The 22888-nt window shown below is 47.0% G+C and overlaps 1 protein-coding gene across 3 annotated transcripts in view; it reads right to left on the bottom strand.

Moving 5' to 3' along the window:
* Nucleotides 1-22888, bottom strand: part of NAV2 (neuron navigator 2) — a 423467-nt gene that overhangs the window by 47905 nt on the left and 352674 nt on the right. For all 3 annotated transcript variants that reach the window (XM_081533713.1, XM_081533716.1, XM_081533715.1), the window contains 10 exons: nucleotides 22594-22885; nucleotides 21144-21846; nucleotides 17728-18195; nucleotides 16999-17064; nucleotides 15583-15627; nucleotides 13007-13167; nucleotides 11472-11660; nucleotides 5377-5429; nucleotides 373-396; nucleotides 184-258 (listed from right to left, as the gene is read on the bottom strand). In XM_081533713.1, the coding sequence (XP_081389839.1) occupies nucleotides 184-258; nucleotides 373-396; nucleotides 5377-5429; nucleotides 11472-11660; nucleotides 13007-13167; nucleotides 15583-15627; nucleotides 16999-17064; nucleotides 17728-18195; nucleotides 21144-21846; nucleotides 22594-22885 (2076 nt within the window). The remainder of the gene's footprint in view (nucleotides 1-183; nucleotides 259-372; nucleotides 397-5376; nucleotides 5430-11471; nucleotides 11661-13006; nucleotides 13168-15582; nucleotides 15628-16998; nucleotides 17065-17727; nucleotides 18196-21143; nucleotides 21847-22593; nucleotides 22886-22888) is intronic.

The raw sequence follows: 22888 nt of genomic DNA, 5'->3' as shown, positions 1-22888 counted from the left end.
CCAGAGCAGTGATGAGCAAAGGCAGGCTCAGAAGTGAAAGAATCTTCCCAAAGCACAGAACCAGTAAGTGTCAGAGCTGACACTCACACCCTCGATACCAAAGTCCATGTCTCTTTCGTTACACCACTCTGCCTCTATAATGCTCAGAGGCAGCAATGGCTACCACTCTGGGTCTATACTCACATTTGCTGTCAGCTGGGTGGTCAAAGCAGAAACCTTTTCTTGGGAGGCATCCAGTTCCCGCCTTAGTTTGCGAATCTAAAGATGACAAGGCACAGAGTTACTTACTTTGGGGGTCTACTTCCAGGATGAGCTGGGAGAAAGAGCTGACCACAGTGAAAGACAAAATCCAACTAGCAAAGTGTTCCTTACCTCTGACTGGCATTTTTCTTCTGGCTGTAAAGAAAAACAGAAGAAATTAGACCAGTTGAGGAACAACTGGAGGGCTATATTTGGACACGTGCAGCAGTCTTAAAGATTTATTAGTTTCTTTTCCAATGGACTTCTCTAAATAAACTGGTTCAATTCATGTGACCAATCAGAAAGGCCAAATACGAACAACATATTATTTTAAGAAATTAGGAAGAATTAGGAAACACTCCAGCTATGTTGGTTGTGAGGAGCCCCCTGCTTCTACGTGGAGATGACGATAGGGAAAAGGGGTGATGAGAAGGGGATAAGCCAGGGAAGAGTTGCCAGATTTAGCAAATTAAACAAAAAAAAGAACAGGACACCCAGTTAAATTAGATTTTTTTTTTTAGTTTAATTATGTTCCATGCAACAGCGAGAATACACTTACACTAAAAAATTATTTGTGGTTTATCTGAATTTCAAATTTAATTGGGCATTCTATATTTAATCTGGCAATCCTACCTGGGAGGCAGGGAGGACAGCTCATAGGTTAATTCTGCCCCATTTTATCCCTCCCTCTCATCTCCCTAGGGCACTGAAGTAGAAACAGCAGCAGGGTAGGAAGGTTCCAGAAGTGAAGGCACCCCCGTCAGCCAGCCTGGTGACTCCCCAGGTTATAAGAAGGTAGATGGCCAGCACATTCCTGCTGCTCCATCTGGAGCCCCCAGTTACCTGTGACCCTGGGGAGTAAGGATGAAGCCCGTAGACTCTCTTACTGGAAAAACCTTCCATCCAGGGCCCTGGGTCTGTGGTGACACAGCAATCGACCAGCCAGAGACTACAAGCTACTTATCTCTTTCCATAGGGGGAGCCCACGTGGGTTGGGGGGAACATATTGCAGGGGGAACCATTCTTTCTCTCTTCTGGAGTTCCTGTAGGGGCCCATATAAGAAGAAACCCACAACCTCCAACACAGGCTTTCTTGGAAATGTTGGAAGTGTCCAAAGGCCTTCTCTCCACACCCCACTATTTGTGCCTTCTTGGGGCAGAGCAGCCAGGTAGGTGAGTGAAGATCAGTAAAGACTCTATTTTGTCCTGAGTCCTCTGTGTGTGTCCTAATCCAGTTTCACTAGTGGCAAGCCCATTACTTTTAAAGATCAGCATGTGACTCTGGTGTCTCCCCCTCTCAGTTCAGAACGCAGAGGGGTATGATTCATCAGGCCCTGCAGCTCCCTATACCCATCGGCTGGGACAAGTGGGTAGCCAGTCTGACCGGCCCTCACATCCTGCTCCCCACTTGTGAGCTTGCCCCAGAAGGCCCTCTCTCCAGGCTGATTCCTAACAGCAGAAACTAATTTTTAGCTACACTGTGACCAAATTAGTTAATCCTTGCAGTAACTCCACAAAGTAGGATGGTATTCCTTTTGAGGTTCAGAGAGGTTAGGTATCTTGCCTAAAGTCACACAGCTGGACAATCTCCTTACCTAAGACGTGCTTTCAGAAGGTTGGGAGATGTCCTCACTGCTTACTCTTTCCTCTCTGATACTACTCAGCCATCCCTCTTTGTCTGTCCGCCTGCCTGTCCATCAGTTCATTCCCACCACCACTACCTATCAAATTTTTATTGATTTCCAACTATGTGTCAAGCACTGTTTTAATAATCTGGGATACAGCTATGAACATGACCAAGTCCCTCATGTCTCATGTTGTTTACATTCTGTTAATAATAAGTAGCATTTTATTAAACAGTTACTATATGGCAAAGACAGTTCCAAGCACTTGACATTTATTATTCATTGAATCCTCATAACAACTCTTTGAGAAGGTACTAATATAATTTGCCCATGGTGACAGCTGATAAGTGGTAGAACTGGGATTGGATCCAAGGTAGTCTGGCTCCAGAGCCTATGATCTTAACCAGCACACACTCCTGGCTCTTTGACTATAGTGACATTCTCCTGGAGGGCTTCCAGAAATCAGGCCCTGGCTTCTGAGTCTGATCCAAAGGAGAAAAGTGAATGGTGATAACGTCACAGCTATCTAACATTTGGGAGGTGAGTGGGAGGTCTGTTAGCAGCCTGAACCATCCACAGAGGACCAGCCCTACTTCTAAGCACTTCTATCAGCAGGACTAATGCTCTTTCCTCAGGCTGCTACCACCGTCTGTCCCTGTGCCCACCTGTCTCCAGGGCTGAGCCCAGACAGCAGCCTGGAGAAATGGTGCATTCTGTATCTTGCCCCCAGCTGCTGCCACACTTCTGTGCATCTGGGAACTCTGAGTGAAGCTCTGGGCCTCGGAGCTTCCACTGCGCAGTTCCCCTCGGAACTCAGCTGCCGCTCCCTACTGACCAAGAAAGCAAGTCTGATGCCAGATGTGCCCTCCGCAATTTTTTTCTATTCCGAGAGCTGGCCATGACCTCTCCATGGCATTTGTTTAGCATCAGGCTGTCTTTTCTTTCCTTTGTAATTAAAATTACAGGCAAATTTCAGCCAGAATGAACATTCTTGAGTATCTAAGAATTACAGAGATTTCAGGGGGGAGAAAGCATGTTATCATCCAATAAGAGCCTTTAAAACACTGGAGTATTAAACAGACTCTTTGGTCTGAGTTGGTGGCAACATAAGAGACTCCAAAGATTTCTTTCTAGACAACAAATATGAACTTGTTTACCTTAACATTTGCAAAGGCGCCTAAGCATCTGTTTCAGAGTTTCATCTTCATCAAGGAGCTAATAATAGATAAGGGACCACACACCACTGTTTGGTGGTAGCAGTCTGGTCAGACTTGAAGTTTTCCTTGGAATGAGCATCCCACTCCATCAATGAAAACATTCAAAGGTTAGACTATTTTTTTTTTTTAAGTCTGCAAAAGCAACTTATATTTTCAGAGAAGGCTCACGTAAAGAACAGTACATGGGAACCCTTGACTCACTGACCTCAGAGACCACCTGGCCTAGCTCCCTGAGGCCAAGGGTAAAATGGAGAATAAGGAGGTAATTTGTCCAAAGTCATACATTAAGGGAAAAAACTAGGATTAGGCCTCAGGTCTCTTGCTATCCAGATAAACATGGAATTAAAAAGTATTAGTATTAGTAGGTCTTTGGTAATTTGTGGATTTATATCAACTCAGAAAGGACAATTTCCAATTTCATGCAAACATCAGCTTCAGGTCCACACACCAGAACAAGAGCTACCGAAAGAAAGCCTGTGGCTGCAAGAACTCTCAGTGGTTGGCATGAATGGTACAAAGGGGAAGCAGCCAGGAATGGCACACGATAGCTTCCTGCTGCTGGATTCTCACAGGTGAAGAGCTTCTGTCCTTTCCCTCCGAGGCTGGCTGATGCAGGCCTGCCCCCAATTGTTGCTTTTCTGAGTGAAAAACGTGTTGACAGGAAACCCTGGGCACTGCCCGGGGAAACTTGGGGCTTGGGCACTGAAATGTCTGCTGCGGCAACACTGCACCAACCCTGCCGAACTTGAGTGTCACGTCCCTCCCGTGCCTTCCACGCCTCCGGATTCTGCTTTCCGCAGCAGGCTCCCCTCCCCACCTAAACCATGTCCTCAGGGCTCAGCCCAGAGCCCGGCATGTACTTGGTGCCAGTAAATACTGTGGAGGAGGTGACTCGAGGTCTGCAAGTATCTCCTCTGGTACCCACGTCACAGAGCTTCATTCTAGAGGGGAGGGCTCAGAGGCCTCAACTGCTGACAGTTAGAAGGCCATCCTTGTCCATTCCTGGATTAAATGATCCCTTCCCAAAGTCACTATATATAATGCCTTTAGGATGAAAGCCCAGACTCTGATAACATTTCAGACAAGATGACGTAGCAGAGGAAAGAGGCTATTTTGGAGTTGGAGGGACAAGGTGGTAGGAACAGAAGAGAATGTTCCTAGGTCCTTCAACTCAGACCATGTCAATGACCACTGAAGTCTGTCTGCTCACTATACACCCAAGAAGGAACAGTCAGGTCCTGGGCTCTTTAACTTGATTCTGGGATGGCCTTTAACTTACAAGGGGCTATCTACAGTTTGTCCCACGACGTAGCCCAGATACTTGGCATTACCAAAAACTGAGTTATTAAAACATCTGTCCTTCATGGAATGAAGGGCTAAAGAACCCCCAATTTCCAATTAATCCAATGTTTTTTTCCTTATATGAATTCCCGAATTACAGCTTTTAAGATAAACAGTTATGCAGATAGCTATAGAAAGCATCCCAAACAAATCCAGCACTATACTTGCTTACATGGGGCTTTTGTTCCGTAGCCCTCTCGTGGCTGGAACCTTTCATTTACGAGAGCGTCCTCTGCTGTGTGCATTCTATTCACTGCTTTACCTGCATTTTCTTACTTCATTCAAACCTGTTATTTGAACACTATGTGCTAGGCCCAGTTCTAGGCACTAGGAATAAAACCAGGAAAAAGTCCTTGTCCTCCAGGAATTTTTGTTGCAGTGAATAGTAATCTTCATAAATTTAATTCTCACTACAACTCCACAAAGTAGGGACTGCTATTCTTTCTACTTTACAGACAAAGAAACAGGGAGATACAAAGTTGAAAAAGCCATCTCGGCACTTCCTTGGTAGTTCAATCTGCCTTGCAACACAGGAGACGCGAGTTCGATCCCTGGCCAGAGAACTGGCATCCCACATGCCACGGAGCAACTACACTTGTGTGCCACAACTAGAGAGTCCATGTGCCACAACGAAAGATCCTGAATGATGCATGCCACAACTAAGACCCCATGCAGTCAAATAAGTGAGTAAATATTTTTTTAAAAAAGAAAGAAAAAACAGTAAAAGGCGTCTCATACATTCTAACCAGTTACTACCCGAAGCGCAACGCCACTTTAACAAAAGTCAGCTCCTGATTTATTGGTTGGTACATTATAATGAATAGCTGTTTGTAAATTTCAAATCGTGATCCCTAACTAATTGATCCCCCTTATGATGGAAATACTTTCTCTAGGAGACATGCTTATATTTTATTTTTGACACACATAGCCATACAGCATTGATTTATACTCACTGTAGAATAAATTGATGATGTGCTGGAAACCAAGGAGAGTGAGGATCCATGAACTAAGAAAAAAGAAAAAGAAAAAGTCAGTTGTACAGCTGGCTACTAGGCAGCCCAAAAGGGGAAGGGAAGGAGAAACTCGGCATCAGAGGACACTACCAGGCTTGCAGCAACAACCTCACCATGACCCAACCTTGCCTGGTTTGGTGACAGGTCAAAGTAAAGTAAGGAATAATTTTCTATGGGAGTCATTTTTCTGTTGCCACATTTTATTTCCTACAACCGTCTAAATACCTCCCCCCTCCAACTATCAAAATAATACATAATTAATAAGTTAAATGTTTCAAGTACAGAGAAGTGTTAAGAAGCATATTCACTGCCATCAGTCATGTGACTCACAGTTCTATTACCCAGAGGCAAGTGCTACCTGCTTTGTTCCAGCAGATTTTATTCCTTTCTTTTTTCTTATGTATCCCTTAAGGTTAAAATTGTGTTGCAGATGTATTTTACATTTTGCTAGCATCTGTCCTTTGTACAAGCAAAAAGATGATGAGCTGATTATTCTGAACCCAAGAGGCTGGCTGTTGGCTACAGTAAATTCATTCAAGATGACGATGTAGTAGAACATAGGTTAGAAAACATATCCACTGAATCTTAGGTTCTTTGTCTGATTTTTGTCACGTTTACAAAGTGTCCTCTTCCCTGGTTGTGACTGGACTTTGGGACTTAGAACCATCCTGTACTTTCCTCTCTCACCTCCTGACCCCCATCCCCAAGCCATGGAGACGTTCTATTATCTGTTTTCATGTAATTTTAAGCCACGGTCTTTGTCAGGACCAGGTATTCTGGCTGACTTCTCTTCTTGGGAAACTAGATTCTTTAATGACATTTTCCTAGTAATCTCTCAAAAAACTGCTTGAAAGATAGAAATATGCCTGTGGAGACATCGCAGACCTCTGGATTGGTCACAGCCTCCCTGACCAGGAGTGGAATGGCCCTATCCACCCCCCACCACACCGCACTCTCACCTGTGATCTGAGAGTGGGAAGCTGGGGAGAAATGCAAGCGCACTAAACAGCTCTCACTTGCCACCCAAGGAGGGAACTCAACTTGGATCAGTGGTCGGCAGAAGCTACCTGCCCAGAGATGTCCCACTAACGGCTGTGCCAACCTCCCTGATGCCTCCACACGGTATTCCCAATAAACGTCCTGAACCCCAGCCTTCCTTCAGGTGCTCCTATCACACTCTGAATCCTGCCCAGCTCTCTCAAGCATGACCTGTGAGGCTCTTTGCCATCTCAGAGTCTCTTCCAGTGCAGCTCCCTTGGTTTAGGAAGTTTCCCATCCCTGCCCATTCAGATCTCCAGCAGGATCAGCTCAAACGTCATCTCTCCAGGAACCTGATCTCATTTCCCAGATGGCCACCAGGGCAGCTTCCTCCCTCCTCTGACTACACAGATCCTGGGCTTGCACTTCTGGTCCTCTCCTCTCTCAGAAGTTGCCAGCTGCCCTGAGGCCGTCCCTGCACTGTCACTTATATCCATCCACCCTCCTCAGCAATGCCTGGGGTTCTAGAGCTTTCCCTCTATTCTTCCTCCACCCATCACTCACCTGGCCTGTGCCCATAAAAAATCAATTTAAGGTGTTAATGGCCAATAATGGCTTTCAGTGTTAATCTGTCCACACATTAAAATAAGTCTCTCATGCCCCAACCTAGTGGTCTAACGATCCAAAAGGGTAAGTTACTTTAGCCCCATGACACCGACACTAGGAGAGAAATGACAGCGGAGGCCAAGCTGGAGGAAGAGATGTGAGTAGCACGGAGCCGCCCTTCCATCACACTGCCCTGCCAGACGCCGCCTCCGGAGGCCTGCACAGGGCTGCTGCGTGGACTCTGGCTGCTAAGAAATGGACGGTTATCTCTTATTTCTCTACCTCATACACACGGATTCACCGACACTGCCTTCAACAACATCTCAGGGCAAGCTTGGGGCCGCACGCAGACAGAGAGACATCTGGCAGGCTTCGGATGGAGGTAATTATTTTTCTCTGTAATTAACTCCTCTTACTCGTAACTAGCAACAGCAAGCCTGTGGTCCAAAGGAAGAGTCCTTGCTTTCCAGATCAACCCCGAGCTGAATGTGGCTGCCTGAACCACTGCAGCTGGCCCTCCTTCAAGTACGCGGAGCCAAGGCAGAGTCTGGGTTGTGTGGCTGGGATGTTTCTGGACAACAAAACGCACACAAGACTTAAAAAGCCCAGAGGAGCAGGAGCATGCCCTGCAGCTTCCTCCCTATACCTATACTTCCCCAGATTTGAAGGTACAAGGAACCAGAGAATATCTAGGCCACCTCTGTCACTGACTATCTGAAACCCAGAGAGATTAAGTGACCTGTGTAAGGTCCTATAGCATTCAGGAACAGGATCTGCAGACCAGAAATCTGGAGATGGCTTTGCCCTTGAGTGACCTCATTTACTGGTTTCTGAGGTTTACTTTTGTTTGTTTTTGGTAAAGCCTTCTGGTATATTTAGAACAGTTTCCTAAAGCCGTCATTCAATCTACACAGGCACAAGCTGAGACCAAGCAAGCACACAGTGTGTGTTTGAGAAGAATGTGACTTCACCCCAACCTAGAGCACAGATAGGAGTGAAATCACATGACGGAATGGCAACTGGGCATATTCTAGCCAACAAAGCAAGTAAGTGCCTCTGCTGTCACACTTGAGCACTGAATGTACATATTCAGCTTCATACTAATCAAAGCACTTTCTCACTTATACTACTGTTTGAAGTGATCCTCAACATCACAGAGAATGTGTAGGTAATATTCCCAGTAGGGCAGGAATTTCCACCCCAAATGAACGCAGGAGTAAATTAAAGTCCATAGGGGTTAAGGGATGTGGTCAAGCACACACAGGTGGTCAGGAGTGGAGAGAGAAAGTGAATCTGGGCATCGCACTCTAGATCCCCCTCTGCTACTGGGGGCTGTGGAAGGAGTCAGTGAGATGAGATGCAGTTCTGGTGGCTACTGGGCCACCCTCTCAAACAGCTAAGAAAGCAAAACTGAAGAATGAGAACACACTGATGAAGGCTCATGTAAGAGAGTCTAGCTACGGCCAAGGAAAAGTGTAAAGTAGGAATGAGCAGAAAAAATAGGGCTGAGAGTTCAGGAGTTCAGGACCTAGTAGATCTGGCTGCAAAAAGTCCCCAAGTCACTTCCTCTGTTCAATTTTGCCATAAACAAAATGGGGTTGAAATCGCCCACGGGGAGAAGGATAAAACAAAACATACAACTGTTACAATAGCTACCATTAATTGAGTACTTACTATAAACCCCTTTCAAAGTCACTCTGCTAAACGCCTTCCAGGATTTATCTCACCTAATCTTCATTTCAGTCCTTTGAAGTAGGTACAATTATTTTCCACATTTTAGTGAACAGGAAATAGGCTGACCAAGGCAAGTCCCTTACCCAAAGTCACCATGCTAACAGTGGAGGTACCAGGACTTGAATCCAAGTGTAACTCAGGGGCGAGAAGCACACGAGAGCTGCAATACTAGATTTATTTACTAATAAGCGGCTTTGTTTCTGTGGGCTCCAGATAAACTGGTTTAGACTACACCAGTTCTTAGGGATGATTAGTAAAGTCCTGGATTTTTTTTACTCCAAAGACATTTATTTGAAAAATGCCTCAAGCATCTCTCTAAAGTACGCTATTAAAGCTGACTTGAAGATTGCATAATGTCCCTGATGGAAATTAATTTACCTGAAATAACTTTGAAAGGTTGCACCTGGGCCATGCTTGTACTCATCTACATATTTATAACTTTTATTTCCTTCAAAAGGCAAAGTACTAATTAATCTCACAAAAACCTCACACAAGGACTTGCGCGAATTCTTCCTAAATTTCTATTAATATTCGCTTTCTGGCATATGATATACCTAACTGCCTTTTAGGAGGAGGTCCTATTTGGTCCAAACATGAGATATGAATTTTTTTCCCAGCTGTTTCTGCAACGCCAGGAGTTTACATATTCAAGAGGGGGGAAAAACAGTCTTCAGCCAGCGGCATTAAAAATACCTAACTGCACAAGCCCTATTTTGCTTTTGTAATGTAACAGCTTTGGAAGAAATAAAATCAATCTGATACCAAATTTCCCAAAAGATGAAGATGTAACATATTTCTTAGTACTGATACATCGACAATAGCCCCTGCTCCTTCTCCCTGCATTTGATTTTACCTCTGCACGTGAGTTGCACATCACCATGAATCATCAGGGTTTACAAAAGTCTAGACACTGCTTGTGGGCAAGCCCTTTTTATCAATGTCACTTTAACATCCCAGATATCCCACAGTTGTGCTGCCTGACAGCTTGATTCCAGATGGAATAAACAAAAGCCATCTGATGATGATACTGTAATGGTCCTGGACCTTTATGAGGCGAAGTGTGCTTGTTTGGACAAGCAGCAGGATGGAACACCATTCACTCAAGTACGCACAGGACAGAACAGATGAACGGGGCACACTCCAGACTCGAGTCATCATCGGGAGGGCGGGGAAATGCATCGTGGCCATGCTCCGCTAGCCCACTGAGCAGAAAAAAAGTTCAAGACAAACGACCTACGCCTTCACCTTAGGATCAACATGCCCTCCTCTATTACTGCTCTGAGTGGTTAAAACACTGATTTCTAGCTCTTAAATCCAGCAAAACATTCTCAGTAACCCTGGCTCCACCCCTCTTTAATCTACTATCCCAGTGGGTTCCCATATATGGATTTACAGACTAGTGTCTGCTCCCTGGATGCCACTGGATGCAAATGATACAATCAGCGTGGAGAGAATGAAGGAAGAGTAATCACGGGGCAACTGCTCTGTAACTAAACTCTAAAACTTTGGTTAAAAAGAACACTGGGCAGAGCAGAAACCAACATCCTGCATTTCTCCCCCTCTGGACTTATTTAGGGATTTCCTCAACAATCACAGCTTCATCTGTTCTACCAGGAGGATGCTGGGCACATTTTCCCACTCTCACAGGGACTAGGAGCAGAGGGACGCGCCTATGACTCCCCTCTCCACCCCATTCTATTCTGTCACTGGCAAAGAAGGTACAGCTAGGGCTCTCAGCCTCGTTTGCCCCAAGAGCCTCCTCTGGCTGGAGACTTCCAGCTGCCAGGACATCAGTGCTGCAGCTGAGTGTTCAGGCTACGACAGGTACTAGCATTATTGGATTAACATTTATATATATGTTATCTTGTTTAATGCTCATAATTTCACAACCCGGGTACTCCTATTTTTATCAGTGAAAATACAAAGGCACAGAGAGGTGAAGTTAACTTGTCCGAGATCATACACCTAAGAAGTAGTGGAGCTGGAATTCAAACCCCAGTAGTGTTACCCCATATCCTAAACCATATTCATCACTGGTAAGACACCAGTATATTATCAACTTCATCTTTGCTTTTTGGGAGGGGGGTGGGGGGATGTGCCTGACATTTTGACTGCTGGCTCCCCTAACTCACACTTTGCCTGAAGGAAGAAGAAGAAATGCATTGAGATAGGAAGATGGCTGATGAAGGTGCCCCCAGTAGTTTTCTCTCCCAAATTCTGATTAAAACAAACAAAACATAAAAATCCTACCCCAAATATTCCCCATTAGCAAGCAAAGAAGGAAAAGGACAAAACTGAATGCAACAAACTTCAAAAAAAAAATACCAAAACTGGTGCTTGAGGAAAGAGATAGAAGATTCTGGAGCGACATGGAGAAGCATGGCAGCCTACAGTCCCCCAAAGTGATCCAGGTGCATCAGCACAGAAAAATGAACTTTCTTGTAACTGGTGTTGCCAAGCTGGTGCACCAGCGGCTGAGCCTCACAGTGGAACTCAGTCAACTCCAAGGCTCACCAGTGTTTTGTCAGCAGCCTCTTCCCTAAAGACCTGCGAGGTTAACTGAGAGTCAGACCCTACTGTTCAGAGCTCCCCACCGCAAGTGGGTGACTTGGAAACTTGGGCAGGTGGGCTCTTACATTGACGATGCGAATTCAGTCTAGAGGTCTGCTAACCACTCTGCACGCCAGGAGAGAGGGTGAATCTCCTGGCTCGCTTACCTTCCTCAAACCCATCCCGGAATGAGCCTGAGCGGCTCATGGTTCTGCTCTTCTCATCCAGGGACATGGAGCTGTTGCGGAAGCGGGTGTCAGTGTACGGGTCATACTGCCCGTCGGCATTGGAGAGGCTGTGGGTCCGCAGCATGGTCGGGTTGGACAAGCTCATCTGGGTGACGGCGGTGGGACTCGCTGCAAGGAAAGGAGTCAGTCAAAAGGTTGGAGGCTCACGTCCCTGAAGGGGATGGAGAGGAGGCTGCTGACAATCGGCCATCTCCAGCCCTGTCAACTCCTCTCCCTTTGTCTGTTTTCTCAAAGGTAGTCACATCAGCATTTGAGAAACATACTTAGAGCTAAAAATAAGGGAGGAAAGGTGGGTCAGTTCCAAAGCGAGGCTCCCGGCCCCAGCTTTCCCACTTGGCACGTTCAGACAAGCCAGTGTCACCTTCCAGGCATGAGCTAATTACTCTCTGGGCTCATCTGGAACAATTCTCTCTAAAGCCAAAAGCCCAAAATAGTTCAGCCAGGCTTTTGATCAGATGGGAAGCATTTGTGCATGACAAGAAACTCTTGCCTCAAAGAGTTACAGCCGAGGAAGAACAACAGGAACACAGGTCTCACTGTCTCTGATGGGGAGATTTTGTAGTGGTGCCTGCAGAGCTTCAGTGCAAAGGGGGCGCATGTACTTTAGCCGAAACTGGCTTTCTTATTAAACTCCTGTCCACTTCAGTAACGTAAAATAGTTCAGAAGTGCATTCGGTTCATTAAAAATGAAGAGTTAAGCCTTCCTTGATTAGAAGTCCTTAAAGTCCAAGTTTCTTGTTTACAATAATCAGAAAAGGCTGTCTCTCTGAAGACTGAAATGAGACTGGAAAAAATACTTCCCTCTGTATCCATCTTGGAAGGCTCAGCTCTCATCCTGCCGCCTCCATGTAACCTTCCCCAGTCATTCCAGCCAGGACTAGTCCTTCCTTTCTCTGTGTATAATACTTGCTATTGGATCACATTCAGTTTTTACACGATTTCACACAAAGCTTTGAACCATTCTCGTTTACCTGTTTATGAGTCTGTGTGGGTGTTTGTCTCTCTAAAAAAGCATCCGTTGACATGCCAGCAGGGACTGTGTAAATTCTTTTCCTTTCCTCATTGTGCCAGTCAAAGCCTTATGTCACCAGTAGGTACTTCCAAGAACATTCGTTCAATCAAAACTTGATCTTTATTTCCGGTTTAATAAAGCAACGAGGATGACCAAATATGGGATATGTTGTAGAACGTACTTCTTCAGAGATCTTAGAATACATGCTTCTTATTCCATGGATGGTTTGCCCTACCTACATCAACCATGTAAAGAAAATTACTGGTAGAGAACCAAGAAACCTTTCTGTTTCCTTTTGCTATCAATCGCCTGTAGTCAAACTTCACTACTGAGGGCGGATCAGATACTGAGAGCTACGTGACCACATGTCTCTTTCAAAATGCAAGATAACCTCCGCCCCAAGGTGCCGATCAACATCGTTAAATGCCAAGTGGCTACTCACCCAGCTGAGAAAAGTTGAATCTTGTCCCAGAAGGAGAAGTTACACTGGAGCCAGAGGAGAAAGGAGAGTTGGCGGCGGTGTCCTGCAGGCCTCCTGCAGAGTGGGACCGTAACCATTCTTTTGCGTCTTCTTGCGTGCGGAGCTGGGAGGTGGGGGTATACCTGGACAGACAGAAATCAGGCTGGGATTAACCAGGAACAACGTTTATGAGAATGAGCGCCCTGGAGCGGATATTAAACATATAAAAAGAAAATATATATCCAAACATATAAGAAGAAAATCTGATGTTTCAAAAATCAGATTGCTACACATTCTGCAACTCACAAATTTTCTCAAAACCTTTCTGGCTACTTGGCTGTTTTGGGGGAAAACTGCAATTCCTTTCAGTTTAAAGGGAACTACATAAAGGGAACGAGATTGGTAAATGCTCAAAGAGCCGTCCCTGGGCGTATCTGTAACATGTTGATTCATGACAGTGTCATTTCAAAGCCCCCACCTTGACAGGACTGAGGCAGTGAAACAAGCTGCTGTCAGAGCTTTGAGGAAGGTTTAATTAGATAGCTCCTGGCATCTGCATTCTGGAGTGCAAACAAGCGGCCATGAATTACAGAGTATCAGAAACCAGACACGTAACAGAAGGTGTGGGGAGACCGACGTTGACAGCAGTGGCTGTAATCTGGCAGAAACCAGTCTTCAGAAGGGGACCCCAAATCATTGGGTCTCACACGAGGCCCACCTCCTCGTTGATTCTGAAATGAATTTGGTGATGATTCACTGAATGTCTCCAGTGTGCCAGGTGCCTTCACAGACATTATCTCGCTGAAGCCTCAGACTCTCCCAGCAATGCAGGTGCTATCATTCCCATTTTACCGAGGTTTCAATCCATATGCGTCTCATCCCCAAATCCATGCTCTCCTCATTATGCCCACAGACAGCATTTCAAATTTCTAAAGTGCCCAAGTGACCAGAGTACTTCTGACTTATAAACAGAATTTGGTGGGGTGACTACCGGATATGTGTGTGTACAGAGTGGGTGAGACAGAAAGAGAGCCACAGTGAGAATTCGGGATATAGACAGAGTTCTTCCTTAATGTTTTTACTAGAATTGGATTTTCCAGGTCCCATTAATTGACTGAGGATACCATGTCACATATCTCTATTCTGAATTTAAAACAAAAACAAAAAATTTTTAAAAGCTAGAGTTACATAATTTTCATAGGATAGATCTGCTCCAGAAATATACACAGGATTATTAAAAGCTAGAGTTACATAATTTTCATAGGATAGATCTGCTCCAGAAATATACACAGGATTATGAAATGCTAATATTCAGAAGTGAGCTTCCACATGAAGCAACAGTGGGGCATCAAGGTCAAACTCATGTGAAGAGTGGATATGATTTAACACTAGCCTGAGTGCCAACAAGCAGCTCTCACAGGCATGATGAAAACTGTTAAATACAACAGGCCTTGCCAATTCCCCCCTCGAGGGCCACAAGGCTGAACTTCCTCCCTTGGGAGGTCTGCTGGGGGTTTTTCAATACTTCTTAGGTTTTTAGATTTGGCTGCACTCGGAGCTCCTGTTGAAAGGAAGCATTGATACCTACCTTCCATTACTGGTCAAAATGCTCTCAGCCTTAAGAGCTGCTGGTTATTAACTACCGACATACATGACAGCAACGAAACATTTCATTCCAACTTCCATGTTTTGCGAAAGCTCTTAATGTTTAGTGCAGGGTGAAGCTGATGCTACAAAGAACGAGGTGTTTAGAGAGCGAGAGAAATGACAGCTGCAACCATATGACACTAAGATCACAGGACAGGCAGTAGCACTGAAGTTCTTCTGGGTGGTAAAGTGAGGTGAATGGTGTGAGCAATGGTGACTTATAGCATCTTGTTACACCAGGACCAGAGTGAAAAATGAGCCATCACTTATAGTGAATGAAAGGACACTCCCCCTGGGAAAGAAAGTCTTTTCTTTCTTTACATCAAAAAAAAAAAAAGATCACCCCACATCTTGTGGGGCATTGAAAACTGACCCGATTTTCAATTAGAATATTCAGACAAGTGCAAAGCACCTGTCCTCAGCCAATTTCTATGGGCGAAAAAGTCAAAAATCTTCAAACTAGGGGTAGGAAAGAGAGGATTATTTCTCTCCTTTGCTCATGTCCTGGCTGACAAATCAACATGCTACAAGTCAAATCCTTTCTCTCGGAAGACAGCCCTTAAGACAGCCCGTGGATGGAATGGTCATGGTGAAGTGATCAGCGATTAAACCCACTGGCCCCAGAAGTAGCAGTAACTGCTCTCCGGGTTTGCTCAGGGATGGTTGTCGTGAGATGGTTTGACCACAGTAAGCCTGAAAGAGCACAGCCCCTGTTCAAGCAAAAGAAGCTGACAAATGGAGAGATGAGAACAAGAGGGTTGCGAGGAGAGCCGTCGTCCACAGGGTCCTGCCGTGGGGGCCAAAGCGGGGACCCCCAACCCATCCGCACCCCCGTCAGCCATGAGCCAGTCACACAGCCAAGCCCCAGAGCCACAGCAGATGGCACGGATGCAAGGAGGACACACAGATACCTGAGTCCTTTCTTAGGCAAAGTGTTCCTATCAAGGTGCGGGTCACTGTAGGAAAGTTAAAACAAACATGAGAACCTCAGAGAAGCACAGGAAGAGCAGGCAACGTGAGGTGGGAAAGGCTCAGGGGGGCCAAGAGATCTGCAGGAAGAGACTCACTTCACCGGGGAGAAGTCCATTGCATGCAACACAGCCACAGCCACGGGGACAAGGGAGACCGAGGCCCGTGCTCACACCTGGGCGCCTCCAACCCCGGCACCAGGGGGCCCGAGCCACTCGGCCCCAACTGCTCCTTCCTTTTCCACGGGTTCAGAGCCGAACCCAGGGGCTGCCCGCACCTTGAAGCAGCGCCCACGCCTTCCTCGGCCCATCGCCCATCGGTACCTCCAGGGCTTAGGTCTCCCTGCACCCGTAACCACTCTGGCCCACCCCCAGATGCCTCCGGTGATGACTTCAAGTGAAAGAAGGGACTTGTTGGACGGTTTCAAGAGGCCAGCAGTCTGCATATTTGGAATTCATCTGTAACAAGTGGATTCCGGATCCCTCTCAGTTTTCGAGGCCCTCATTGGGTGGAGCTAGGAGCTGAGCCTTGGGCAGAGTTGGGGCATGTTACAACTTGCTGGCTGACAAAGTCACAGCATTTGGTTTGCCAAAGACCGAGGTTTAAAGGCTTGGTCCGTGAGTCCGACCAAAGCAAAGTTTTTGCTGTTGACATGGTGAAGAGGGTTTTCGCTAATTTTTTTTTCCCGCCTAGCATGAAACATCTGCTTATTATGTTTGGCCAAGCCACGGCTCCCCCCACAAATTCAAGGTCAATAATCCATCTCTGAGGCCCACCCACAGGGCAGCTGGGGGCCAACAACACTCCCCATGTTCTTCTTATCTTTACAGAAAATGGGCACCCAGGACACAACAGCCCGCGAGACACACAGCCAAACTGCAGCCAAGGCCTTGGAGAGGGCAAAGAGCCAGCTGCGTGGGGAGTGGGGGTAGCGGGGAGACAGAGGTGAGGGCCAAGCTGCGTGGTGGGTGGTAGATCATGTCTGGGCCTGGAGGGGGAAGGGAGGGAGGCGAAAAGAGCAAGAAGCCAGGGAGCAAGGAGCATGCCACGGGGGAGGCTGACATGCCAGTGAGAGCTTCTGCCGCCCCTTTTTAGGTGGCAGGTTTGAGGTTACTTCCCAAGCTGGGAGAGGAGGGGCCGGCCCCACTGCACCTCTTCCGGAGCTCTGTGGACAGCGGAACTGACCCTCACGGGCATGTCTCGGGTTGGGGGTGGGGGGCGGTCACAGAGTACACTGGGGCCACGAACACAAGCAGAAGCCACAGGCCAACAGCCTCACACAAAACATCTGGCCCGACACAGGGTAGGGCAGAGGACACCAGAGACCCGGTGGGGTCCCCGGCCTACGATGTCATTACCTGTCCTGTTTCCGGGGCAGAGTACTTCTGCAGAACTTAGGGCTAGCGGCAGGGGAAGAGAGAGGGCTAGAAGGCCAGGCAGGTGGAAAACAAGAGAAGGAGCATTAGATCAGAAGGAAGGGGGCAGGGCGTCACACACAATGACTAGAACATTTTCGTCATTCCCAGGGCCGATACTGGCTTTCTTCCCCATGTGGAGAAGGCAGATACGTTATCACTGCTAGAGTGAGATACGAAGCTCTGAGGACGACTCTGAGTGCGTGATTTCCTATTGCTCTGCCCGGCAGCCCTTTGGTAGCAGGGTGTCTGCCACGTCGACTCAGCTGCTTAAGAAGCACCCCACCACGCACTCTGTGGACGCAGCCGCCACCGATTCAGCCCGCACAATTACAAGGGCAGGGAAAGAAGAAGGTGATGAACAAACAGGATAAAAAGGAAGGACCTCGCAGGTGGAATGCCATTTTAAAACGGAAGCATGAAATCTGCCCCCAGGAGACTTGCAGCAACTCCACGTACTGAGAGTAACCACAGTGAGAAAGATAACAGGAAGCAGAGCCCAGCTTACTCCAACCCAAACTGGCTTCCCCCTGGAGAGACAGCAGTGATCCGAAAGAGAGAAATTGCCCAGCAAAGGTAAACAACACCTGGGCTTCCTAACATAATGAATGTCTGGGCTCTTGGAGGGGCGTCTTTCAGGGAGATAAAGGCAGCCAAACGCACAGCACCAACCTTTCCGACAGTGTGGTCTTCACACTATTGGTTCTGACAAAGGGGGTGAGGGTGTCGTCCTTGGAGGCAGCGATGAGGCCGGTGGAGGAGTTGTGACTCAGCGCCCCTCCACTGCCCAGGGAGATGTCAATGGACTCGCAGCTGGTGTGCAGGCTGCTGACCGACTGGAAGCCCAGGCCGTCCTTGCTCACGGCCGAGGAGCTGCTGGCGTTCGTGCCCCAGGTGAGGCTGTTGGAGGGGCCCGAGTGGGCAGAGCTGGGGCTGGAGGCCAGGGGGGACTGGGTGCTGTCCACATTCTTACTGTAGAGAGGGCTGCTGCTCCCGCTGCTCAGGACGCCGCTGCCCGAGGGGGACTCTAAGTTACCCTGCTGGCTCAGGGTGGCATGAGGGTTGGAGATGACCACCGAGTTTTTCATGTTTTCAGCTGTGGCGATGGGCACTTGCTTAGTAGGCTTCCCACCAAAGAGTCTGCGAAGAGACAAAGGGTTGTGTGGGTTGAACACCCAACGCCAGGGGGTGCTGGGCTGTCAGAGGAGGCTGGGGCGCGGGAGCCAGTGAGAGTCCCCGGGGAGGGAGGCGGGGTCCTTCCTGGGGCTTGAGGCAGTCCCCTGGGAAAGGTACAACGGGCCAGGGCGCTGGTGGAGCAATGGCTCCACCTTCAAGTTCTAGGCTGCCGCTGAGAACCTGGATCTGAGCAAAAAGGAGACAGGGAGCAATCTTCTACCAGCCTATCCTTTGCTACTTCAAGATCTTGCTTCTCTTTCTTAACATAAATAGAGTACCTAGAAAACTGCCCCTGTCTAGGAAACATCTAGAGGGGAAAAGAGTTATCTTAATCATCTTTGTATCTGTGACCCCAGGCACAAAGCAGGCCCTCATTTATGACAGTTCAGCTCCAAAGGATTTGGTTTCTCTGATCTCTGAGCAAACATGCAGCATCAGGAACAGGAATCTAGATCTGGAGGCAACCTGGGCAATGTACCCTCCCGATTTATTCTTGTGTGAAAAGGTGTCTTTTAGGGCCAGAGAGCGAGTGCTGCCTGGTGATATACACAAAACCTTGCAGGGTTCACAAGAGGTCAGACCACACACGCCAGGTGTGAACGGTATCTCTGTGACAGACACACAGAAATGCCCTTGCACGTCAACTCCCCCACTGCTCATGACCAAAAATGTGCTACCAAGAACAGAGGGAATGGTACAAACACTCCCCTCTTCCGCTGGCAGAGAGTTCTCTGGTAGGATGGAGAAACTACCTTCAAGTCAAAGGACAGTCCGTGCTCTTATAACAATGGCTTTATTCCATCCACTAAAACTCTCATGAAACAGGTATCTCAGAAAAGAAATGATACCCACTACATATTATGACAGACAGGTTGCCTTTCACCCAGCTGGTCAAAGTCATGTAAATTTGATCTTCTATCCTCCCTAATGGAGAAGAAAATGGCAACCCACTCCATTATTCTTGCCTGGAGAATCCCATGGACAGAGGAGGCTGGCAGGCTATAGCCCACGGGGTCGCAAGAGTTGGACACAATTTAGCGACTAAACCACCACCACGATCCTCTCTCAATGGTCCTTGTTGTTGTTTAGTTGCTAAGTCGTGTCCAACTCCTTTGCGACCCCATGGACTATAGCCTGCCACACTCCTTTGCCCCTGTATTTGCCAGGTAAGAATACTGGAGTGGGTTGCCATTTCCTTCTTCAGGGAATCGTCCCACCTCAGGTGTTGAACCTGTGTCTCCTGCTTGGCAGGCAGATTTTTCACCACTAAGCCATCTGGGAAGCCTAAACAGTCCTTACAAATCTCACTTACTATAGAAATAAATAAACATAATCAACCCTCACTACAATGTCTGATGACAGAAGAAGAACACTTTCTGCCTGGTGACAGAGAAAGAACTATTCTGTTGCAGAACCTTGGCTTTAGAGTGCTTACATACCTTCAGTGACAGGGGCCTCACCACTCTACTCCAAAGGCCAACTGACTTCACTGCCAAGCACTTCCAGTTGTTACAAAACCAAAATCAAATCCATCTTTTCCTGACTTGTACATATTGTTCCTAGTCCTACTATATGTAACTACACAGAAAAAGTCCAATCTTTTCTGCTAGCCCTTCACACCATTTGAAGAGAGCTATCACACTTCACCTAAGACTCCTCTCCTTCATATTAATGGACAATGAGAGAATTCAGAACACCTTAATAATTTAGGAAAAATGTAATTGCTAGGAATGGGCTGAAAGGTGCTCAGTTCAGAGCCTAAGAAGCTGCATGCACTTTCAAGTATTCTATTACACTAGCCTCAGGGTCTAGTAAAATGCCTTTGTAGCTACTAAAGGAAATCTATAATACCAAAGAGCGAATATTACATATAAAACTTGAGGCAAGAAGCAGAGAAAATTTTCATTTACAAGGCAACCTGTTAAAACAACAAAGAACAGCCCAAAAGGACCTTCCCCTGAAAAAATAATCATTACTGAAATTCTAATAATCAAGTCTAGACAAAGAACAGTGAACTGCTTCATTATATCTTTCATGTGGAATGCTTCTTCTGAAGGTTTTGCAAACATTCCTATTCATTCCCAAATATGTACATGTGCACATAAATTTTGTTTTTCCACTGCTAAATTTTCTATCCTCAGGACTTACTCTTTCCTGAAAAGGTAGGATGAACTGTGCCCTATGCAGCTGCAGTTTTAAAGATGTCCCACTGTATATTATAATGAGGCAAAAAGTTGTATAAACTGAAAAGAAATTCTATTTTTCAGAAATGCTTCTGCTTTAAGAATTGTTTTTTTCTTTTTTGTAAAGGAAGCTAACAGACTAATTTGGAATCACGCATGCAGTATAAAAAAAAGTATGTGGGGGGATAAGGATTATTTCGGGAAAAGATCAGGCCAAGATCACTATCTGGCATAATTGTGAGGAATCTGAGTTACAGCTTTAAAAAAAAAAAACAACCTATTTTCTTTGAGTTCCTCATCTAGATCTAAGGGTGTATTAGGAACTCATCTTCGATGGTAACTAACTTTTACTGAGTACTTACTATGGGCCAAATATGGCTACATAGATTAATGGTCACGTAGATTAATGGTCACAGGTAGGTATCCCATTTTACAGATGAGGAAATGGAGGCAGAAGCATTAAGAGAGGTTATTCGGTGGCTACAGAAGGTGGACCTAGGATTCAAACGCAGGATGAATGATTTCAGAGGCTTATGTTTTTCACATCAACCCTGGAAAATACTCAGCTGACTGCAAAGCTGCTGGCAGCATTAGACCAAACAGCTTTATTTGAGGACTGAAGCGGAGAAAACCAGAGATGGTTTCAGCTAAGAAACAGGAAATTATGAATCCAGGATGCCATTCCACATCACATATTCCAGTTCCACTCAATGCTGTTTACCCACTTACCTGCGGAGCGTGGGAGAGGCCACATCAGGGTACTTGGCCCCTGGCTGGAGAGTGGCCTGAGCCGCACCGGACACAGGCTGCGGTGCCGGGTTCACCTTCACCGAGTTACAGGAAGCCACGCTCTCATTGTCGGAAGAGATGCCTTTCTCCTTATCGGTCTGGTTGACCAGACCTGGCAGAGAGCTGCCCAGGGCTGTTTTGGAAGGCTCCCTCAGCTTGGGGACCGGCAGGCCAGCTGACTTGCTGCTGATGTTAGAATCTATGCTGCTGGTACTAGACCTGTTCCCGGCCCCATTCCGGCTGGTAGACTTACTGGGCCTTGGCAGACTCCGGTACTGTAAGTTCGTCCGGGAGCTGAGAGACAGATACCCATCGTCCTGATTCTGAGCCCCATCCATGCTCGTTTTCCGACCGGTGGACCGACCGACTAGTGCAGATGACTTTGGGATTTTGCCCAGTGTGGCTGACCTGCTGGTGACAGTGGCCCCGCTGGCTGTGATCATGGCCAGACCAGCGGCAGAGCCACTCTGCTTCTTGAACCCAAAGCTGTTGGCGTTGGCAGTGGGCGTCCTGGAGCTGCTGGGGAGGGGCTTCTTGGATTCATCACCACTGCTGCGGCCGGCATCTGATGGGGAGCGCTTCACCTGGGCAGCTTTGGGTGACAGCCTTCCTTTCTCAGACACTTTTGCATCGTCTGTTTTTCCTATGATAGAAATCAGCAAAGTTAGCCTGCAAATTAAGAAGCCAGCTCAGTCAACTCAGACTATTTAAAATTCTCCCCTACTCCAAAGAACTACTTTGCTTTCTCCTGGGGGAAAGCAGTCCCCTTGGGAGACAGAGGAGAGAGCTTTTTATAAAGATAATCTCATCTACGACTGTCACCATGAGCCTTTAGGATGTCAGTGATTTTCCTCATTTGCAAAGCAGTCTACATTTACCCAGAATAAAGCAAAGCCAGCCAATCACTGACACGTCTGGGAAGGAGATCTTTCTTTTACTGACCATTCTCCCTCTATCCATTAAAAAGCTGTCCCTAACATTTTCAGTAGGTATCCTACCTTCCTGCAAAAACTCTGCCCTTGTTTATACACATCCTTAAATCACGGGCAATATCGACTCAGCATATCAACAGCTCATAACCATGTGCCCTTGAATAGTCTTCACTGGGTATGTTAACTCAGAACCCGCCCACGCTTCAACTAATTGAACACGTCTCAGCAGCTGAACCGTCTTCAGACTTTAAGAGGCTCTCATGCTCACAAATTTATACTTGGAAAAAGGCAAAGATATGAATCTTTCTGAAAGCTGGCTACGAGCAGATTCCAAACCCTAAGAAGTAATACCTGAGCATTTTCAGGGACTTAAAACATCAAACCGTGGGAGCGTGACTGCTTTTCCGGCTTTGAAACTGACAAGTGCGCATGCGAGACGGCGCGTGGCTCTGACTCACCGGTCCCGGGCGTCTTGAGCGTGCCTGCCGGGGCAGCCGGCTTCGTCCTTGGCATGGTGATGCCGACCTGAGCCGTCATGCCTCGCCGCCACGAGCCTGTCTGTGAGATGACGGGGTTCTTCTTGCCTGAGGTGCTTTTGTCGGACTCATCAGACACGTCAGACGGATTCCGCCTCCACTTCGACCCCGGCTCCATCTTTATGCCGCTGTCTGAGCCCCCGTCTGACTTCTTGACATCCTCGCTGGACCACAGGGAACTCCTCTCCACCTGTGAGTGTTTCTCGGCGTCAGTCTG

This window comes from Giraffa tippelskirchi, chromosome 10, assembly GCF_054371585.1.
Source record: "Giraffa tippelskirchi isolate mGirTip1 chromosome 10, T2T-mGirTip1v1.2.pri, whole genome shotgun sequence".
In the NCBI taxonomy this organism is placed as follows: domain Eukaryota; kingdom Metazoa; phylum Chordata; class Mammalia; order Artiodactyla; family Giraffidae; genus Giraffa; species Giraffa tippelskirchi.
This window is presented reverse-complemented; position numbering and strand designations above follow the sequence as displayed.